At 44.4% G+C, this 18,384-nt stretch overlaps 1 protein-coding gene across 1 annotated transcript; it reads left to right on the forward strand.

Annotated features, from left to right (window-relative positions):
- Positions 1-7,925: 7,925 nt before the first annotated feature.
- fhdc2 (FH2 domain containing 2) lies at positions 7,926-17,908 on the forward strand. Its single transcript, XM_035910485.2, has 12 exons — positions 7,926-8,087; positions 9,238-9,783; positions 9,917-9,978; positions 12,220-12,322; positions 12,553-12,638; positions 12,833-12,933; positions 13,250-13,320; positions 13,510-13,617; positions 13,813-13,883; positions 14,780-14,897; positions 15,018-15,182; positions 15,279-17,908. The coding sequence occupies exons 2-12, from the start codon at positions 9,322-9,324 to the stop codon at positions 17,208-17,210; spliced, it is 3,279 nt and encodes a 1,092-aa protein (XP_035766378.2). The 5' UTR covers positions 7,926-8,087; positions 9,238-9,321; the 3' UTR covers positions 17,211-17,908.
- Positions 17,909-18,384: the final 476 nt, after the last annotated feature.

Below are 18,384 nucleotides of genomic sequence, written 5' to 3' on the forward strand. Positions count from 1 at the left end.
GCCACACCCAGGGAGTCCAGGGATACTATCCCCAGCGAGCCTGCTGGTGTGCAGCATACACTCTGTTTATGTCTGCTGGGTCGATATGGGCCTGCACTCAAGTTTTAACCCCTGAATACCTTCGGTGGGTTAATCGCTTTAACCACAGAGTGCTCTTCTACACAGACAGCTATAGTTAACCCCAAACAGCTTCTGATAACCTCTGAACCTAACCTGCGACCTCTAACCTTAACCTGAGGGCTCTTCAAACAAGACATTGGCCTCTAGGGATTCAACACACATATTTTAATGTATTCCTTGTTTTACCCCCCTCTGCTTTGCTTCATCCTTCTTCTATATCTTGTTTAGGCCGAGCCCGGGATAATCCTTTGAGTCTTTCTTACTTTGGAGGCCCCACTCTGAGTTTTCACAACACACAGGGAGGCCTCAGCGGTGTACACGTGAGTGATACATGGATCTGTTTTTCTAACCTTTTTTCTGGGGTGGGCAATACTTCGCTTGTGTACATAGCAGTGATTTACAGCTGATAACTTCAACTGATTTTCAATCATTTCTGGCATTCTCTCACTTTTTTTCAGAGGCACATACTCACTGCAGTATTTTCCCGTAAGGATGAGGACGGTGCTTCAGCCGGACACCGAAATCAAACCACATCTAATGTTCTTTGCTATTTTTAGTAGCAAATGTAATGTATCAAGGAAGTATCAAAGGCTGCTATATTGTATATGTGGAAAAACAAGTGTTCATCATTATGGAAAATGCTTTTGGATGATTTCGAAAACCCATGACACACTGCGTCAACCTTTATACACATGCACAAGACTTGCCACCAAGGATATTCACTTTGTCATTTGTTAGAGGTGGTTCACTATTTTCTGAACAAGTAGCAGTTTTGGTTCTTTGTCATATTGAAAAATGAACATTCATATTTCACAGCCGTGCTAAAGCCAAAGCTGTCCACTCTTAAAATGAATGTGGCCCTCATGGCTTGGTATTTCCCTGTGGATCCTCAGGTTTTGACTATTTATGTTTACAATCCACTGCAGTGAGAAGTGTGCGAGCAGTATATAGGAATGAGTTTTATGTGGTTTGGTGTGTAAGCCTTTGTTTGTTAAAGACAGAGAGGCCTTTCTGTTGACATGTTGTTCAAGCCTTTGACTGGAGAATACGTTAAAGCGAACCACTTTCACATTTTCTAAAGCAGTGAAGTCGAGTATAGAGTGCACACAAACACAACAATACAAACTGAGCTGTTTGAATTGGGATAATATTGGAGGCAGTTCGAAAAGGGTGTGGAGGGTGTTATGTTTGAGTGAGTAACAATGGAAGTTATGTAACTGCAAAAACAGTGAGTTTTCAGCAAAGAGGCCGTGCATTTCCAGATACTTACCCAATAGTAAATTTCAATGTAAAATGTTACTGTTCCACTCTTCACTCATGCAGTTTAGATTCCCCTGTACCTTCTTCAAAGCCATTAGATCTCTTTCCGCAAGTTGAGTGGCTAATGAAGGCTCAAAGATGGTGATAAGAGGTAATAGTGGGCAATAATACTAATTGGTGGTAATCGCAGTACTTCTAAAGTGGTATATCTGTGTGAGTAAACAGAGGGCCTGGTTCTTTTCAATGAGCTCAGCCAGAGTGCTCTCTCTTCCTCACAACACAGCCTAGCAACAGTCTGTCCTTCCATTTTACTGGGTTTTGACCAAATAACTCAGCTGGCCATCGCCACTGCATTGGTCACCCATCCCTTTGTTTGCTCTCTTTTCTACTGCTGCCAAACATGCCAGATCTCCATGTGTTGGAGAGAGAGAGAGGAAGGAAGGGAGAGAGGGTTTGCACGTGATTTCCAAAGAGCAGAATAACCCCATGCTGCCTGCCCATTAATCTGACCCACATTAAGTTTATTGTGTTCCTCCCCACTAATGCGTTTGAGACCGTCTTGTTTTTTCAAGAGCACAATTAACTAAGACTGAACATGATAATGGTAGATTTTGCCAGGGTTAAAATGACCAGATGAGCCAGGCCTTCATGTCAGAGAGAACTTAATCCTATCACCAATTCTTGAAGGAATAGTTGGAAATTTTGGCAACTAGCAAGTTTTGTCCATGGGTTGCATCACACCGATGAGTTATTAAGATATAACGGAAATTGCTATAATTTTTCCTTGAGCATAGATTTCTCAGATGGGAGGTTAGTGTAATCAGCCACAAAGACAGCCCTAGCATTTATTTAATGTAATTTAAAAGAAAAAAATGCATAAAAATGGTTGAGCCAGTCCAGGGGCTCAACTTAGCAGCATGAGGCATAGTTGCTTCGGTCAGTCTGAGTTGGCAAATTTCAATGGAAAAATTCTAATTATGCCCTAGAACTGCCACAAAGGGGAGAAATTAGCAATGAAGAAAAACAATGTACTTTTTCTGGTATAACGTTTTTCTTTTTAGGATGAGGATATGGGGATAGACAGCCTGTCATCTTTAATGGCCACCAGGGGGCGACATCTGCGATTGCAAAAAAGACTTTAGTCTTTTAGAAGTCCACAGGAAAACTGCCCTCTGCCCTAAGCCCTGTAAACACTTATTGGATGAGTTAATGGGCTCAGTCGCACATTTCGGGTCATGCTGAATAAAACATTAAATACATTTTGTAAAATTTAGTCAACGTCCGTTTCAAAAAGGCGAATTATTCAGTGTATGATCACTGGCTAACAACGTGTGATTAGCAAATCTTTAGCCAATGAGCATGCAGTTTCACATTGATATTGACTCCCTGGTTGTTACATAAGATTTCAAATCACCAGCATGATGAAAGCAAAAATGCTCAAACCAATGGGTGACATCATCGTCACTGTCCAACTTTTATATTATACTTTGAAAGCAGGCTTGAGTGGCAGTTTAAGGAGATGCCGTTTTTTGCACTTCCATATCTCCTTCATCTTTTTTTTTATGTCGCTACCTTATCCCAACAGCAGCATAAAGCTAGAAACAGAAAAATGGGGGCAACAGCTAATCTACCTCTGTCTGAAAATAGGAAAATCTGCCCCCAATCTCCTCTAAATCACCTCTTAAGCCCACTGATTAAACTTTGTTTGTTTAATCTGTACAATAAATACACACACTGCTGTTTTATTATTCAAGCTCATTTCTGATTTGTTTCCTGGTGGAAGGGACCCAGAATTGCACTAATCAGGTGCACAAAGCACCTCAATTCAAGCTCACTTCAGATATCTGAGCTCTTGAACCAGTGTGTGCTCCAGACCTTGCACAGAAAGAGAATGATATCAGGGTGGTATAGATCTTATAAATCTATCTGGAAAGCAACTCAGTGAGTTCCCTGAAATGATGAGCAATTTCTTTAAGCGAGAGCACAATTAGCATTCCACTCATTAAACCTCCCCCTTTTATGACGTGTGCCCCAAATGTCCAGTCACTCACACAACAACTCCAGGCTCCAAAGGTTCCCCCCACAACACAAGAAACTGGGCCTTGGCTCAGCAGTTCTGGGGCCCAAGGGTCCCTTATTTTACTAACAACTCCGGCACTGCAGGAAAAGGCAGGACGCATTGTTATGCAACAATTTAGACAGGATGAATAGGCTTCAGTACAGGCCCAGTGAATGCCATTTGAAATGATGGGAACAGAGTAGCAGCTAGGTTAATCCCAGAGGGAGTCCCCCTGGGACCTGGCCCTCATAGCTCCTTCATGTTTTCTTTTCAGCTTTTAAATGCGTTGGTTAAATGTCTTTTAGAGACAGTGAAGAAGCAGAAAGTAGGAGGCTGGGTTGTGCGGGTTCAGCAGCAAAGCAGACTGGTTAATCCCTGCAACCCCAATACAAGATCTAGCCAAACTCTTGGGGTTCATCCTCTCCTCTCCTCCTGCATGGCCGCCCTCAGGGACCAAGCCAACAGCCCCAGTGTCTCTTAATGGGTGACATCACTGGTTGGCACAGAGAGACGGGGGTGGGGGGAATAATTAGGTTTAGATAGTTGAAGTGACTGTCTATGTGTATGTCTGTGTACATGCATGGTTTGTGCATGTGTGGTGATGTAGAAGAGAATTTGCCAGGCTTTACTCCACATCAAGCACGTACACACTACAACTGATACTCCAATGGAAACCAAAGGAAAGAATGTAGAATTTGTCTGAATGTTGGGTGGTTTTTGCAAACAAAGGCAAAGTAAAAGCTCATGCATGAACAAACAAAACACAGTGATTTAGTCTTCTAAAAATACAACAACAACAACAACAACAACAACTACTACTACTACTACTTCTAATAATAATAATGATAATTAGAGTCAGAGCACTGTGTTTGGTTGAGTTTGGAGTTAACTGTGATGGTGGTGGATGAAGAGCAGGGGGCCCCGCTTTGAAACTCACTATAGACTCCATACATGACCACCCCGGCAAAACTCATCCGTTCATTGCCCTTCATGCTATATACACAGCCTACTTAGGGCGAAGTCTTTGTTTGTCCGACGCGCTTTGTCAACCTCTATTTAGTGGCTTCTTTACGACAGACTCAGCCCTTTGAATATTAACTGTGTGATCACTCTTGCCACACAAGCAGCTGCTCGGGATCCCCTATCACTGCACCCCAACTCCCCTGCACTCTGCTGTGGGGCTTTGACCACAGCTTAGTGTATCCAGACTCTTGCGGGTATCTCATGAAACCAGTTAGGGAGAAATTTATTTTCCATTCCTTCAATGACATTTATGAAGCGCTTGACTTGTTTTACACATGAGAAGACTGTAAAGCAGCGATCAAATATAAAAGTCTTACTACATCTCGTAAAAAACAGAAAGAGGGATAAGAAGAAAAGAAGGGGAAGAAAAGGACTGATTTGTCTATGTCGCTGTATGTCACCGCGCCATTGTGAACTGTTAGTGGAGTGCGACTGTATTTCTGACTAGTGTAATGACCATAGCAGCTGGGGCAGGAAGGCAACGGAGGGTGGGAGAGTCTGTCCGAGTGTTTTTTCAGGCCAATAATCCCCTTTATTGAGTCTCAGGAAATCCTAATTGTAGTCGGAAGTGGCTCTAGTGGCCAGATGTGCAAAGACTAACAAAGTTGACCCTCCCACCCCCATATACACCCCAAGGACATCTGACCACAAGCACCTTAGTCTCCCCTTCCATTCCACCCTGCTGAGTTTAATTTAAATACACACACAGGCACATCCACAAGCCTCTTTCTACCTAATGCTAAAAATGCCGCAAAAGTACTTAGCCAGTGTGCACAATCTAACAAAGGGAATTACGGGGTTCAGTCACACCTCTTGTCTGTTAGTCAGTTCATAGCAGTTTCTGCAAAATCAGTCTACAGAGTAAAACACAGATGTGTTTGCTTTGGCAAAAAGAGGAAAACTAAAAAAAAAGAAAGAAAGTGAAAGCTTCCACAGATCTCTCGTCATTGCATGCTTTTCTTTCCCCACAAGCTTGACTCACACAGCCTCCTTTCTTTCTGTCTCCATGATGTTTGTATCATTGTCTAACGGCCTGTCTGTGAACCTTTAAAGTTACACTGTGCAGCAGTGTGTGTGTGTGTGTGTGTGTGTGTGTGTGTGTAAGCCGCTCTTTGTGTCTTCTGTTATTATCTATAAGTGGGGATGAATACAGTCTAAGGTCTCATGTATGAAGCAGCAATGTACTGTAAGAGGTCATGCCTGCACACATGTGTTTATGTGAAAAATAATTAAGGAAAAAGGGAGGTAGACAGTCACAATGTATGTGTGCTGTCTGTCTTTTCCTGTCTCTCCTTATCAAGCGGCCTGACCAAAGCCAGGGACTGCGGTCACTGCACGTGATCTGAGTGCAGCTGGAAAACCAAGAAGGATCTAAGGAAGCTGGGTTTGATTAGAAGTACCTCCCCAAACCAAATGGGCTCTGACCCAGGTGTGTGTATCCACGTGCAGTTTTCTCATGCACACATAGGCACGCCATGTCTGTGCACGTGTTTAGTACTCCCGCAGAGCCATAGTCACACTGACCTATTTACTTCGCCATGGAAATTGCCAGGACCCCAGGAGGGAGACCAGACTCACCAGAGGCAGAATAACACTAAGACCCCATACGGCGATATCAATAGTTTCACATGGAACAGTTTTACTGCCACTTTTGCACACTTAATAACTAGGGCATCTGGTGCGTGCGTGCGTGCATATTGATTTCTTGACATCCGGATTCATTTCTGAAGTGTGAAAAACTGCAACAGAGGTCTATAGATAGAAAGAAATTACCATTCCTAAAGTACTGTAAAGCATTTTTTGTGCTTTTATCTGTGTGTGTGCACCTCTCATTATTTAGGTTTAGTGTCAACACTTCATCTATAATGCATACGTGTATACAGTAGGGGAGCGGGCAGCTAAAAGCCTTCACCTTTACATAACCCCCTGAGACTTCAAAGAGAGATTAAGAGGGAGAGATGGCGAAGGACTAACACTTGCTGCATGGCTGCAACGACCCCACTAAACTAAAGGCTGAGCGACGGGGTAGTTGGCACTGGCTTCTCATGTGTTGGGCCTCATTTTTTCCACTCAGTGTAAAGCATCAGAAAGACCTCAGAGAAGTATTGATGAAGAAAAACACTTCTGTTACACGCTCTTCTTTGTTGCAAAGGGCTGGTTAACTTGAATGCACTGATTACTTACACAGGCTCACACACAAATCTTGCACATGAACATACGCATTGACTCACTGAAGAATAGACCAAGAGAAGCACAGGCTTCGAAGCTCACTGTTATGCAAAGAGGACCGGCTGGAAGTGGGCCTGTACACATCACACGCTGTTTTGTCTCCTTGCAATGGTGGAGAATGCAAGGGAAGCCAAGTTAACTCCTTACTATTCATTAATTGCTGTCACACTGGCTGTGAATCCTGTCAGAATATGTCAACAATATGCCGGATTGTTCAGACTCTTTATGGACTGTCTCTCAACAGTGGCATTTCCTTGTATTCTGGGAAATACACTGTACTCTGACAAGTGAGTTATTGAATAGAAAGTGAAGTTCCTGAGAGAGGTTTATTCTGGCACGGTACACTACAACATGCTCTGCTGCGCAGGCACAACAATGGACAGATCTTTGGGGTCGTAACCTCCTAATTACCACAGCCCCAGAAGTGATGAAGAGTGCCTGTCAGCGTGGCCTCTGAGAGGGGCTATCTGAGCCGGACTCAGGATAACCAGGTGACATGGGCCAGGGTGCTCCGGCACCTCAGATGAAAGGTCGGTGTTATGAGTCCACATCCAAACACCTGGGCCATTTCAGCACACCACAGGGACATCTAGCCTCTTCGCTTTCACCTATAACCTCCGTCTGTACTTTGGGGAAGAGATACACACATAATTCCCAGGTCTGATGGACCTTTGGTCCCACTCTCAGGCTCTGAACCCCCCCCCCCCCCCCCCCCCCCGCCCAAAAAGAAAAAAACAAACCACAAGCTTTCCCAAAGCAAGATCAAGCCTTTCTGCACAATTCCCACATCAGAGGTCTTGCCCACATTAATGATTTTTCTGAAATAGACACTTATCAAGTTTGCGGCAGGGCTCCTGACATAATACCAGGTGCAATCTTATGCGGACTTTGTAGACAAAGCCACTGAGGTATTAAGTCCAATAAAAGAAAGATTAAAGTGATATGCGAGGTTAAGGCTTTGAGTTATTGATTTTGTTTAAGATATTAACACCCTTATTGAATCCTTTCCAAAACTGTAAGCATTTCATAAATTTATCGCCATTGCAGGATCTGTAAAATCTGAAAGTGGATTAAAGATGATCTAATAAAAATCTCAAAAACCCCTAAATCCGCCCATGGGAAAACTGGGAGGATACAATAAAGGCATATCAGTGTGGGGGGCGTGCGCCTGCGCGTTCGCGTCGTGCAGTGTAGAAGTTTCCCTGCAAGTTTGGAAAGACAAGAGGAGTGCAGCGAGTGGAGTGGCACAAGTTACCGGGACAAAAACGACATAGGAAAAATTGTATATATGTTAAAAAAAATAATTAAGACCTCGATGTGTCGATGTTTCTCGCTGTGGCTCTTGTTGGAGTTTTTTTTAAACAACTTCACTGGAAACTGTGGCCGGAAACTGCAGGTAAGTAAACCTGATTAGGACCAGAATCAGACGCGTTAAATAATTGGAACACTGTCGAGCAACATGAGGTGAATGTTTATCCGATTTTTCTTAAGTTAGATCTACGCAAAAATAACAGAGAAACTACCAGGTTATTAAAAAAAAATGATGCACTAAATGTCAACAGTAGAAATCTTTTGAAACTTAAAAAATGTTTTTCTTTTTTAAGAGCGTTCTTATGAAAAAGTAACGGATGCTATTGCGTTGATGTAGAAAAACAAAGCTCACTTTCCATGTAACATTTCATCCTCCCACGAGTTCTTGGGCAACACGATTTGTCAGATAATATTTTCGCTTAGTCAAGATGAATATCTCATTAAATGATGGAGACTGAGATTACCGGTTTGTGCAGCGCGCCCGCGCGGCATGCAGTGGAACAGACTGGAAATCAAGCGCGTCCGTAAAAAAAGTTTTCCAAACCTTATGATTCATTTGGAGAACGCGAGAAATGACGAGAGGATGTGTGTGTGTGTGTGTGTGTGTGTGTGTGTGTGTGTGTGTGTGTGTGTGTTTCCCAAATCCAAAGCCGTGTAAAGATTAAAGCGTTTCCCTTGAACCCAGACTTTTGAAACTTCTGAGTCATTCTCAGTTGCATTACTAATCCTGCTTAAAAACCTGCTGGTGCAAGCGTGTTCAACCCACTTTCAGATGATGCCCTCCCCAAAGTGAAGAAGGAATACATAAGAAGCTCGCAGAGCATTTATTTCTGGGCTTTGTGGTTAACTGTGCGTCTTACCTCAGCGGTCTCCATATTTTCTAATTAGAAGAGGAAAGGCGGTGTGGAGGTGTGTGTGTGTGCGCGCGCATTCAGTGAGGTGAAACTGAACAGGATGGGACAAGCTGTTCAAACAGGTCGCAGAGGGGGAAGAGCTCATCCTACCCAGCTAATGCTTTCCCAAAAAAATGCCTTGAACTTTCATTGAAAGTTGAACTTGGGCTTAGATTTTTAGCTTGTACCAGTTGTAAGGCTGAAGTCATGGGAGCTCACTGGCCTAGTTGGAAGCTGACTGACTGGTTTTCAGTTGCAAAACTCTACACCGACTGTTTCTGCTTTCAATAATGTCTGAGATAAGATTTTTTTTGTTGTTGTTGTTGCCGCTTTGTTTCCTAGACTGGGGTTATTGCTTGACCTTTGGACAAGAGATCACTGGAAGAAAGGCAGACTGACCCTCCCTCAAACAGCCCGGCTGCCTCTATGCACATCAACCTGAGTGTGGCCATCAAGGAATCTCGTGCCTTTCATGGAACACAGCCTGCCCTTCCTGCCGCTGCGGAAGTGACGACCATGGAGCCGCGCGCGGCGCTGGTCGCTCCTCCACCGCCTCCTCTAGCACCTCCACCACCGCCGCCGCCTCCTCCCCCGCCTCCCCCCACGGCTTCCACCTCTTCCTCCTCCTCACCTTTAAGCCGTGCGGATAGCGCTCGTCGGAGCCGGCTGAGGAAGCTGAACTGGGAGCGCATCCCCAAAGAGAAGGTGGAGGGGAGAAAGAGTGTGTGGAGTGGGGCGGCCCCAGATGAAGATGAGTTCCCCATAGACCTCCATTCCCTGGATGAGCTGTTTGGTCAGAAGGACAGTAAGCCGCGGGACCGAACCAGCACCCTGAGACGGCGCTCTTCACTGCTGCACTGCAGATCCCCTCAGGATAGCTCAGAGGAGGTATGATCATGTAGATGGCGAGACTGTTTTAAAAAATATTGGGCTCTTTTTTTTTTTCTTTTTTTTTTTTCTTGCTCTCACAATGTGTCCTTTGCTTTTTGTCCTCTTTCTTTTTCTTTTTTTTTCTAAACAGATCTCCTTATTGGACTCCAAACGCAGTATGAACATTGGAATATTTCTACGTCAGTTCAAGATGTAAGCCTAAGAAATTCTTACTGTTGAAATGTTTCAGTTGGTTCACAGAAAGAACAAAGAGGTCATGGGAAAAAAAACCTCATTAAAGAAGCACATATCATAAATAAAACAAAACGGGTCAGAAGGAAAGAAGATAAGGAGCATAGAAATCAGCTACAGAGCAAACATTCATAAAGGCCTGTTTTAAGAAGAGGTTCAAGGGACTCTAATGATGTAGCCAGTCTAATCTCAATAGGCAGACCGTTTTACATAAGGGATTAATTTGGCCTTTTTCAAAGTAATAATTTTAAAAGCAAAGTAGAAGTTATCAGGCAGTCAGAGTGGTTTAACAAGTACAGCAGTAATCTGTTCATATCTCCTAATTGCCACTTATCAGTTTAAGCAGATGTGACGAGAGCTCTGCCTGATGCAGGAATCAACCTGTTTACAGCAGCTAAAGGCAAAAAGGATCTAAGTTTGGAGATTTTCTTGTGCATCATAAAAGATATAAGGGCCTAAGAACTGCCTAATATTCTTGTCAATGAACCAACCAATTTTACATTACAGAGGCACCTAAGATTGTTGGCTGTCCCACCTTATATAAGTTGTGGGGGTACTTTCATTTATTTCCTGTTTCATATCACTTTATATACTTGATATTCTTTGTGGTTTGGGCTGTCGGCTGGAGAAGTCCTTGTCCATTTTAGTTCAAAGCATATGGTGATTTTTCTTACAATGTGTTGACGTCTCAGAGGTTAAACAGTAGCTGAGAAAGTAAATTGTATTACATGAATAATGTTTTTAGTCGCAGCGCCAACAGCTAGGCCTTTTCTCTGCATTTCATCAAACTGCCGCCAGTACTGGAGGCCGTTTGAAGTGGGATGCATACAGCGGTGCCCAAGGGAGCAGTTTTTGACTTGAGTTAAACTGGAGAGAGTGGCCATATGTCAAAGGTGGACAGGTGTCCGTGTTAAAGTGCGAAGCCTCGTCAGGAGAGAGGATGTCTGGTGTCAGGGAGGAGGTGGTGTACCCTGAACAGCTGGCTTGGATCTTGAAGGAGGGTGGTAAACAAGCAGCTGGCTTTAGCCTGTCGGCACCTGCTGGTGCCCTTAAAGAGTGTCTAATCTTAAAGCTACCCCCCCCCCCCCCCCCCCCCCCCCCCCCCTGCAGAGAGAGACCCCACTGGTGGCTTGTCATATTCATCTAAAAGCCTGATTAGCATGTTTGCTTGGCTCAAACAAAGCCGCACTTCTTGCAGTGAATGAGAGGTTTCATAGTCATGTATATACATTTGCATACAGTTTAACATCTGAAATGGAATGAAACTAACGAACGATATCTACTTAGCAGAACTACATGTACTTTGAACTGCAGGAGTACGACGTGCCAAGTTTAGGGGTTGTCATGCCTCCAAGAGACTCAATTGAAAACCTTTTCTTTTCTAAACTAGATCTGTTGAGACATGTAGGGGAAGCCATTATGTGAAAAGAGCCTCTTCTGTACACAAACATCTGTCTAGTTGGAAGTTTATTTGCCCTCTGTCTGAAGACAGAGCTACTGCTCAAATGTGGGTGGACTGTAGACAAAATCAAGTCTTTGTATTATCAATGTCTTAGTAGCCCCCCTTCAATATTATTTCCTTCTTTTATTTAAATTGTTTGGTTTTTCAATGGGTTTTGTTGGAGCAATTAACAAAAGCTCTTTCTGTTTAGAAATAGATGTCCCTTTTTCTTTTTTCCCCCTCATGCACTGCTTTTACATGTTTTCATAGGTTGATCTTTATCCGTTGGTGTTAGACAATAAGATTTGGATGTGACTGCTGAGCCATGAATGAGATGAGTTTGATTGAGGATAAAGGCTGCAAACTGTAGTTTTAGTGCCTGTGCTGTGCTGTAGTGGGAATTGGGGAGAGGCTAATGGGAAAACTGCTGAAATGGAGGACAGATGTGTCACTTGCAGAAAGGAATACAGAGGTCTCAGTTTCTGCTCTTTCACCCTGTTGTCCTTCAGCCGTCGTCTGTGCATGTCTGCATTTTATTTGCCCAGTGGATATGCCGCTTTGCATCGCCAGTGTGGCGTCAACTGACCCTCCCTCCGTGACACTCGGACTGATAAGAACAGGATAAGCCTCTTTTATTGTGCGATCATTGCAAAACCGGAGCTGATTGTGCTAATTTCTTTTGGGTAGCTGTACCTTGACTTGAAAAGAGCATTGCTTGGCAAATTACGTCATGCTGAATTGTGTCTGTTGTGTTTCCGCAGGCCGGCTAAGGAGATAGTTGAGGATATCAGGCAGGGCGCCGGAGGCCGTTACGGAGCGGAGAAGCTCACAGAGCTCTGTAAATTGCTGCCTGACAATGAGGAGGTAAAGCGCCTTTTCTGGCATACAAACGCAACAGTAACAAGCTTCTTCCTCTCCTCCCGCCCTCCTCTAACTTATCATCTGGCTCTGCTTAGAATGATCAAGAGTTAGCCATTACACCATGTTGCATGTGATGTGGTCTGTGTTTCTTAGAGAAGTACCACACTAGGAGATAGTGGAATTGACTGTTAATGGGATGTTGGCAGCTTTACCCAGCCTCTATTCTCTGTCAGGAGTCTCGCCTTAAGAAGTTCAGCGGGGACCGGAGCTGGCTTGGAGAGCCTGATCTTTTCATGCTGCTTTTGGTGGAAGTCCCCAGGTACGCTCTGTATCAACCCCCAGTTTTGTTTTGTTTGTTTGTTTTTTACCCAAAAAAGTATTCCAATAGAACCCAACTCCTATTTTCAAATTGATTTTCTCTGATGATCGACTGCTTATTTAACCAGTGCCTGATGTCCCTGTCATCAATCTCCACTCATCAATCTGTTCCCCCGTTTTTCCCTCCTTCACCAGTTTTCGCCTTCGTCTGGATGCCATGATCCTGCAGCAAGAGTTTGACCCTGCTGTGACCTCTCTGTGTGTGGCAGCCAGATGTCTGAGAGAAGCAGCCCGAGGTAAAGTAACAGCAGGGAGTTGTGTACTCCGCCACTATAAAGATCTGGGAACCCTGTTGCCCTTTTTTAAATGCTTGTATTTGCAGAAATCCTAGGAGTCAGGATGCAAATGAGATGACTTATTCTGGATGCTAAATATTTTTAAGATTTAGGAGTAACCTGCTGCTAGCAACTTTTTAAAAATAAAGGTGAAGTGCAATAGTCAATTTAAGTGTCAGAACAAAGTTGCTGACTTATTTCATGCCCTTTATGTCTGCTTCATTCACACTCCTTCAACCGTGAGGCACAGTATTAAATCTGTCTTTTACGCTCCTAGAACTGCTGAGCTGCCCAGAATTACACTCCATCCTTCGTCTGGTCCTCAAAGCGGGGAACTATATGAATGCAGTGAGTGCTTCTTTATTTCCCTTTTGATTCTTTTAATCTGTTTACAGTTACCTAAACGGTAGTGGTCTGGGTTTGTGTTCAGAGGCGCCGCTCAGACTGCGCACCTGGGTTTTGAATCGTTGTTTGTTTAAAGCTGTCACGTGTTGTGTGTGTGTGTGTTTTGTTTTGACCTTGTGCGTGTCTTCTCAGGGTGGATATTCAGGAAACGCTGCTGGTTTTCGAATTTCATCGCTGCTAAAGCTGGCGGACACTAAAGCCAACAAGCCAGGCATGAATTTGCTGCATTTTGTTGCTATGGTAAGATCTGAAATGTAGATGGCGTGAAATATAGTACCTATTTTCAGTTGAAGAAATACAGTTGGTTCAAAAAAAGTAGTTGAAGGCCCTCAAACCAGATTGCATTGCAGAGCGTCAGATTTTTCTCACCATTGGTAAATAATGTTTTGCTTCCTTTGAAACAATGGCTGATTAATCATGTGTTTGTCTCCACAGGAAGCTGTGAAAAAAGACCAGAGTTTACTGTCATTTCCCAGCCAACTAGGTCATGTTGGCTCCGCCTCCAGGTTGTCTTTTTTTCCCCCAAATCTATATCCTACTGTTATTTAGTCTGACTGATCATTCTTAATGACAATAATTCCTGAAGCACCCTACTGAAACAACAAAACACCCAGCTGTCAGCAAAAGATGCATGATTGACAGTGGGGTATGATGGCCACTACTTAAGCTGCTGGACATTTTGACCATTTTCTTATTTCAATTGGTGACTACAGCTGGGTGCTAAGAGATGACTATCTCTATGAGACTCTCAATTCCTGCACCCTTGCTCCTGCATTCTTGCTAGAATATTTAAAGGGGACATGTTTTGCTCATTTGCAGATTTTAATTCCTGCTGGTTAGAGTAGTTTAACATAACTCTCAGCTTATAATATTCTTACTTATCTTATGCTAGGCTTTGATGGAGCCACTGAGTTCACACGCCGTCATGAAATGAGCCGTTTTAGCTCTCTTCCCCTTCACTTTAAGCTAAGGCTCTTCTGGTTGGCTACCCCTGGAAAAACTGAACGTTTGAACAGTGGGTGCCTGGGCAGCTGGGGTGACCATATAGAGGGAAGAAGTGTAGAAGATAGAGGTATAGAAAATGTCTAAGTATTTCCAAGCAGTCTGCAGCCTGAACTCCAAGGTCACAGGAATTACCTGCACAGATTCTGACCTCTGTATATGAAGTTTTGGGCATGTTTATTATGAGCATCCGTCATTGTAAGGGGATATATGACGAGAAGGAGGAAAGCATAATTGGTCTTCTTTATGACAAATTCCTAGACACTTTCGATCACGTGCAATCATTTATTTCCCGTCTTTAATTATTCACCCTTTGTTGAGACATACAGTTTATACACCTGTTTCTGTTCAGTTCACAAAATAATTGCATGTTTGTATTTGTCCTCTCCTCCTTTTGCAGGTTTTGTGAAGAGTCTGTGCTTGATGACTTGGCCAAGTTAAAAAGCAGAGTTGCGGCCCTCAAGGCAAATATACAGACTGAGGCAGAGATTCAGAAGCAGACACAGCCTTTCCTGGAGGTGTGCAAAATTTGATTTTTAAATGGACTGTCTCCAACTTGAGACAGGTTATCTCAAGTTCAAGATTTGGGGTTTTAATTGAAGGGGTAATGAATATGTTCATGTAAAATGTAACTACAGGTGGCTGAAGAGCGTCTGAAGGAGGCAGAGGACGAGGTGGAGGGTATGAGGATGTCGAGTCAGGCTCTGGTGGAGTTTTTCTGTGAAGATGACAGCACTTTTAAATTGGAGGAGGCTTGCAGGGTCTTTCATTTGTTTTGCCACCGCTTCCAAAGAGCAGTCCAGGTTAGAAGCTGTCGTTAGGGAAATTGCGTCATAGAAACTTTAACTGTATGCTAAAGATGAGTGAGCAACTATCCTTTCTCTCTCGTTTTTTCATAGGAAAATGCAGAACGTGAATTGAAAGAACAGAAACGTCTGGAACGCCAACGTGAGATGGCAGAAAAGCGTCGCTCTCTGGCAGTTTGCACTGGGTTAGACCTGAGCCTGAGCCTCGCCAGAGAGCCTCCCAGTCAGGAGAGCCAGGATGAGCTGGAAAAACTCCTAGAGAGGAATCTAAGCTACACTTGGAGCCGTCGTAGTCTTAGAAGCTCTGATTCCCGCAGATACCTCCAACACTCTCACAACGATAGCCATCTCCACAACTCACCAGTGTTCAAGAGCTTCCCTGAGCTGGGCAGCAGCCCGACATCAACCAGTTATCACTCAAACAGCTCCTCTGACCACGAGACCTCTGCTGTTCTCTGCAGCTCTCCAGAGACTGATGGCATGTGTTCCCCCATTGACCAAGGACCCGTCCTGGGCCGAGGGAGCACGGCTCAGCACAGCCAAGAAACAAAATTAAACACTGAAGCAGCAACATTTAGTCATTCTCAGCATGAAAGTGGCTTTGTTGTGAAACAACATGGACCTGAGAGTATTTCTTATCTGAGGCAAAACCAATCCAAGTTAACGGGAACTGAAAAAGAAGTGGATTTTTCTCATGAAAACATGGCTTTAGTTAACTGTTCTTATACAGACTCTACTTCTGCTCATAACAGACCAACCCAGTGTGTTAAAAGCAGAACTTCCACTTACAGGCAGAATTTTGGCCTGCCAGTAATGCCCAGTAATCATCCTATTCACTCAAAATCCAACAGCTCTTGTGTCAATGAGGAATTACAACCATCTGTTCATACAAGTGGAATACAGTCTTGTAGTGACAACAGTACTGGGCTCATTAGGTACTCCAGATCTGAGACCAAACTGCAGTCATCTGTCAGCGCTCCAGTGGAGGAGCAGTCGCAGCCACAGACGAGAGACACACCCTCTATTGAACCAAGTGCTGCGACGTGTTTGCCTGATGGAGTTTTAACAAACCGGACAGACACAGATGTGGTGTCCACACCTGCGGAGGAGACTTGGATGCCCTCCAGTCTACCGGAGTTCAGCCAGTCACAGCCAGAGGAGGATCCTGAGTTGCCAAGTACCGAGAGGGAGTCGGGGAGGTCATATTCTCGTGTCGGTGAAACGCTGGAGTGCCACACTCTGGTGAAAGGCCTTAGATCCTATGACGCCTTGTCACCCCCAGGCTCCCCGCTCCCACGACCAACACCAAGCCTTTGCTCCAAGTGGAGGAAAGAAAGGGAGGTTGACCTTCGAGAGGGGTCGACCCCAGCGTCTCCGACATCAAAGGAAGAGGCTCGAACCATGAAGGTCCCTGTATGCAGTGGGATAGGAGCCAAGAGGGGACTTGTGTCGCGTACAGGCCCTTGCAGTAGCACGGGTATTCCCAGGGTACGCTCTAAAACCGATTCTTCATGTGGAAACCCACCCCCTACAAACTCATCAACTCCTACCCGCCTGGCTACTCCTCGTAGTCTGTCAATGCGTTCATCTCCTATTTCTCGAGCGGCAGAGGTGAAGCGAAGTAACAGCACACGGGAGAGAACTGTAAGTGAGGCGCAGGCTCTGGGGAAGCCCACCCTGGCCCGCAGGACTTCAAACAGATCTGTGCCAGAGAAAGGCTCTGGCAGCACCCAGCCAACTTTCATCAGAGGCACTCCTCTCCGCGTTTCCAAACGCCTCGCCCCGAACTCAGAGTCTCAGGTTCCCTGTCAGCCTAGCACTGCCCACAGCCCATCCTCGGCCACAGCCAAGACCATACGTACGGCTGTCATATCAGCAGCCCGAAATAAAACTGCCAAGACGACAAGCACAAGCCCCACTCCTGCTAGCTCTAAAATCCCAACAGCTTCAAGGATACCTGGGCCCAAAATGCCTCGAGGGTCTGCCACCTCCACCACTCCTGCTGCTCAGCCCCTGTGGAGGTGATGGACATGAATAAGTGCCTCCTCAAACTTCTCCTGCCTTTACAGTTTTGTGATCGTTTGTTTGAGCTCTTTGTCAGCTGTAGTTCATTAAAAATTGATTTGTGTGACATGCATGTGTAGTCTGAGTGCTCGGTTTCTACATGTGCAATAGGACCGTGTGGTGGGAGCATCGGGGATACTTCATCTCTTGTTTCACAGGATAGGGGATTTTCTGCAGTCTACCTCTATTTACACCCATTTGTGTCCTTTGCAGGCAATAGGACAAGAAAACTGTCTCCAGTTGTAGAACAGGTTGATACTTAAGTCACAGTAATAAAATGCAACACTACTCTGTGCCTTGTATGTACAAGTGTGCTGCCAGAAGTGTAATTTGGCAAACCGTTTCAGTCTCTTGTATGGAACAAAACACTTTTTTTTTTTCCTTTTCTTTTTTTTAGGAATGCGTCCAAATGTGAATACTGTGACCTCTCTGTTAAGTGATCATGGTGTTCTCAAATTTGGCTGTCTTACAGTCCTAACTGAACTCGGTACAATATTGAACTATTCATCCTGTTGTGGTGAGGCCTCATCATTATGATGCACTTTATAAACTGAAGAGGCTGTTGGGGGATTGTTATTATTATTTTGCTTATTTTATATCAAAAGAGTAAGTTTATTGAATAGCAGTGGTTGTTATTCGCTGTATTATACGGTTTTGTAAACAACAGAAGATAAATAAAGATAGCGATGTGAAACTTATTGTCTGAGAAATGTGCTTGTCAGTATATATTCTTTATTTTAAATTAGAAATATATTATGTGTCTGTTCAGTGTGTATTTGCTTTCAAGATCCCTCGTCTGCATCAGCTGCAGCTCTTGCTGTCTTCTTGTCACCCCTCCATTTTTCTCTCCCTCTTGCTACATCTCTTGACACAGTCACCCCCATTCCTGTCAGTGGTTGTAGTCATGGAAATGCTGCAGACGTCCCGGGGAATCTCCTGGCAGAATAGTGGGGTGCAGGGGGTGGGGTGGAGGGTGACTGTGGGTGTAGGGGTCCCAGTGGGAATTCTCCCTTTATAGGCTTCGGTGACGCCAGAACCTCTTGGGAAAGGCAATAAACTGGTGCCTCTTTGTGTTCTCGAGTGTCCGGTTGTTGGTCACCGCTGGCCTTTTAACCTGCCACAGTGTATAAGTGGT

The sequence above is a fragment of the Neolamprologus brichardi genome, chromosome 2 (genome assembly GCF_056152115.1).
Source record: "Neolamprologus brichardi isolate AB-2024 chromosome 2, ASM5615211v1, whole genome shotgun sequence".
NCBI classification, from domain to species: Eukaryota; Metazoa; Chordata; class Actinopteri; order Cichliformes; family Cichlidae; genus Neolamprologus; species Neolamprologus brichardi.

Coding starts and splice junctions, on each gene's coding strand:
- fhdc2 (XM_035910485.2), top strand. CDS start 9,322: ATGCACATCAACCTGAGTGTGGCCATCAAGGAATCTCGTGCCTTTCAT. Junction 9,784..9,916: donor CTCAGGATAGCTCAGAGGAG/GTATGATCATGT, acceptor TTTTCTAAACAG/ATCTCCTTATTGGACTCCAA. Junction 13,321..13,509: donor CGGGGAACTATATGAATGCA/GTGAGTGCTTCT, acceptor GTGTCTTCTCAG/GGTGGATATTCAGGAAACGC.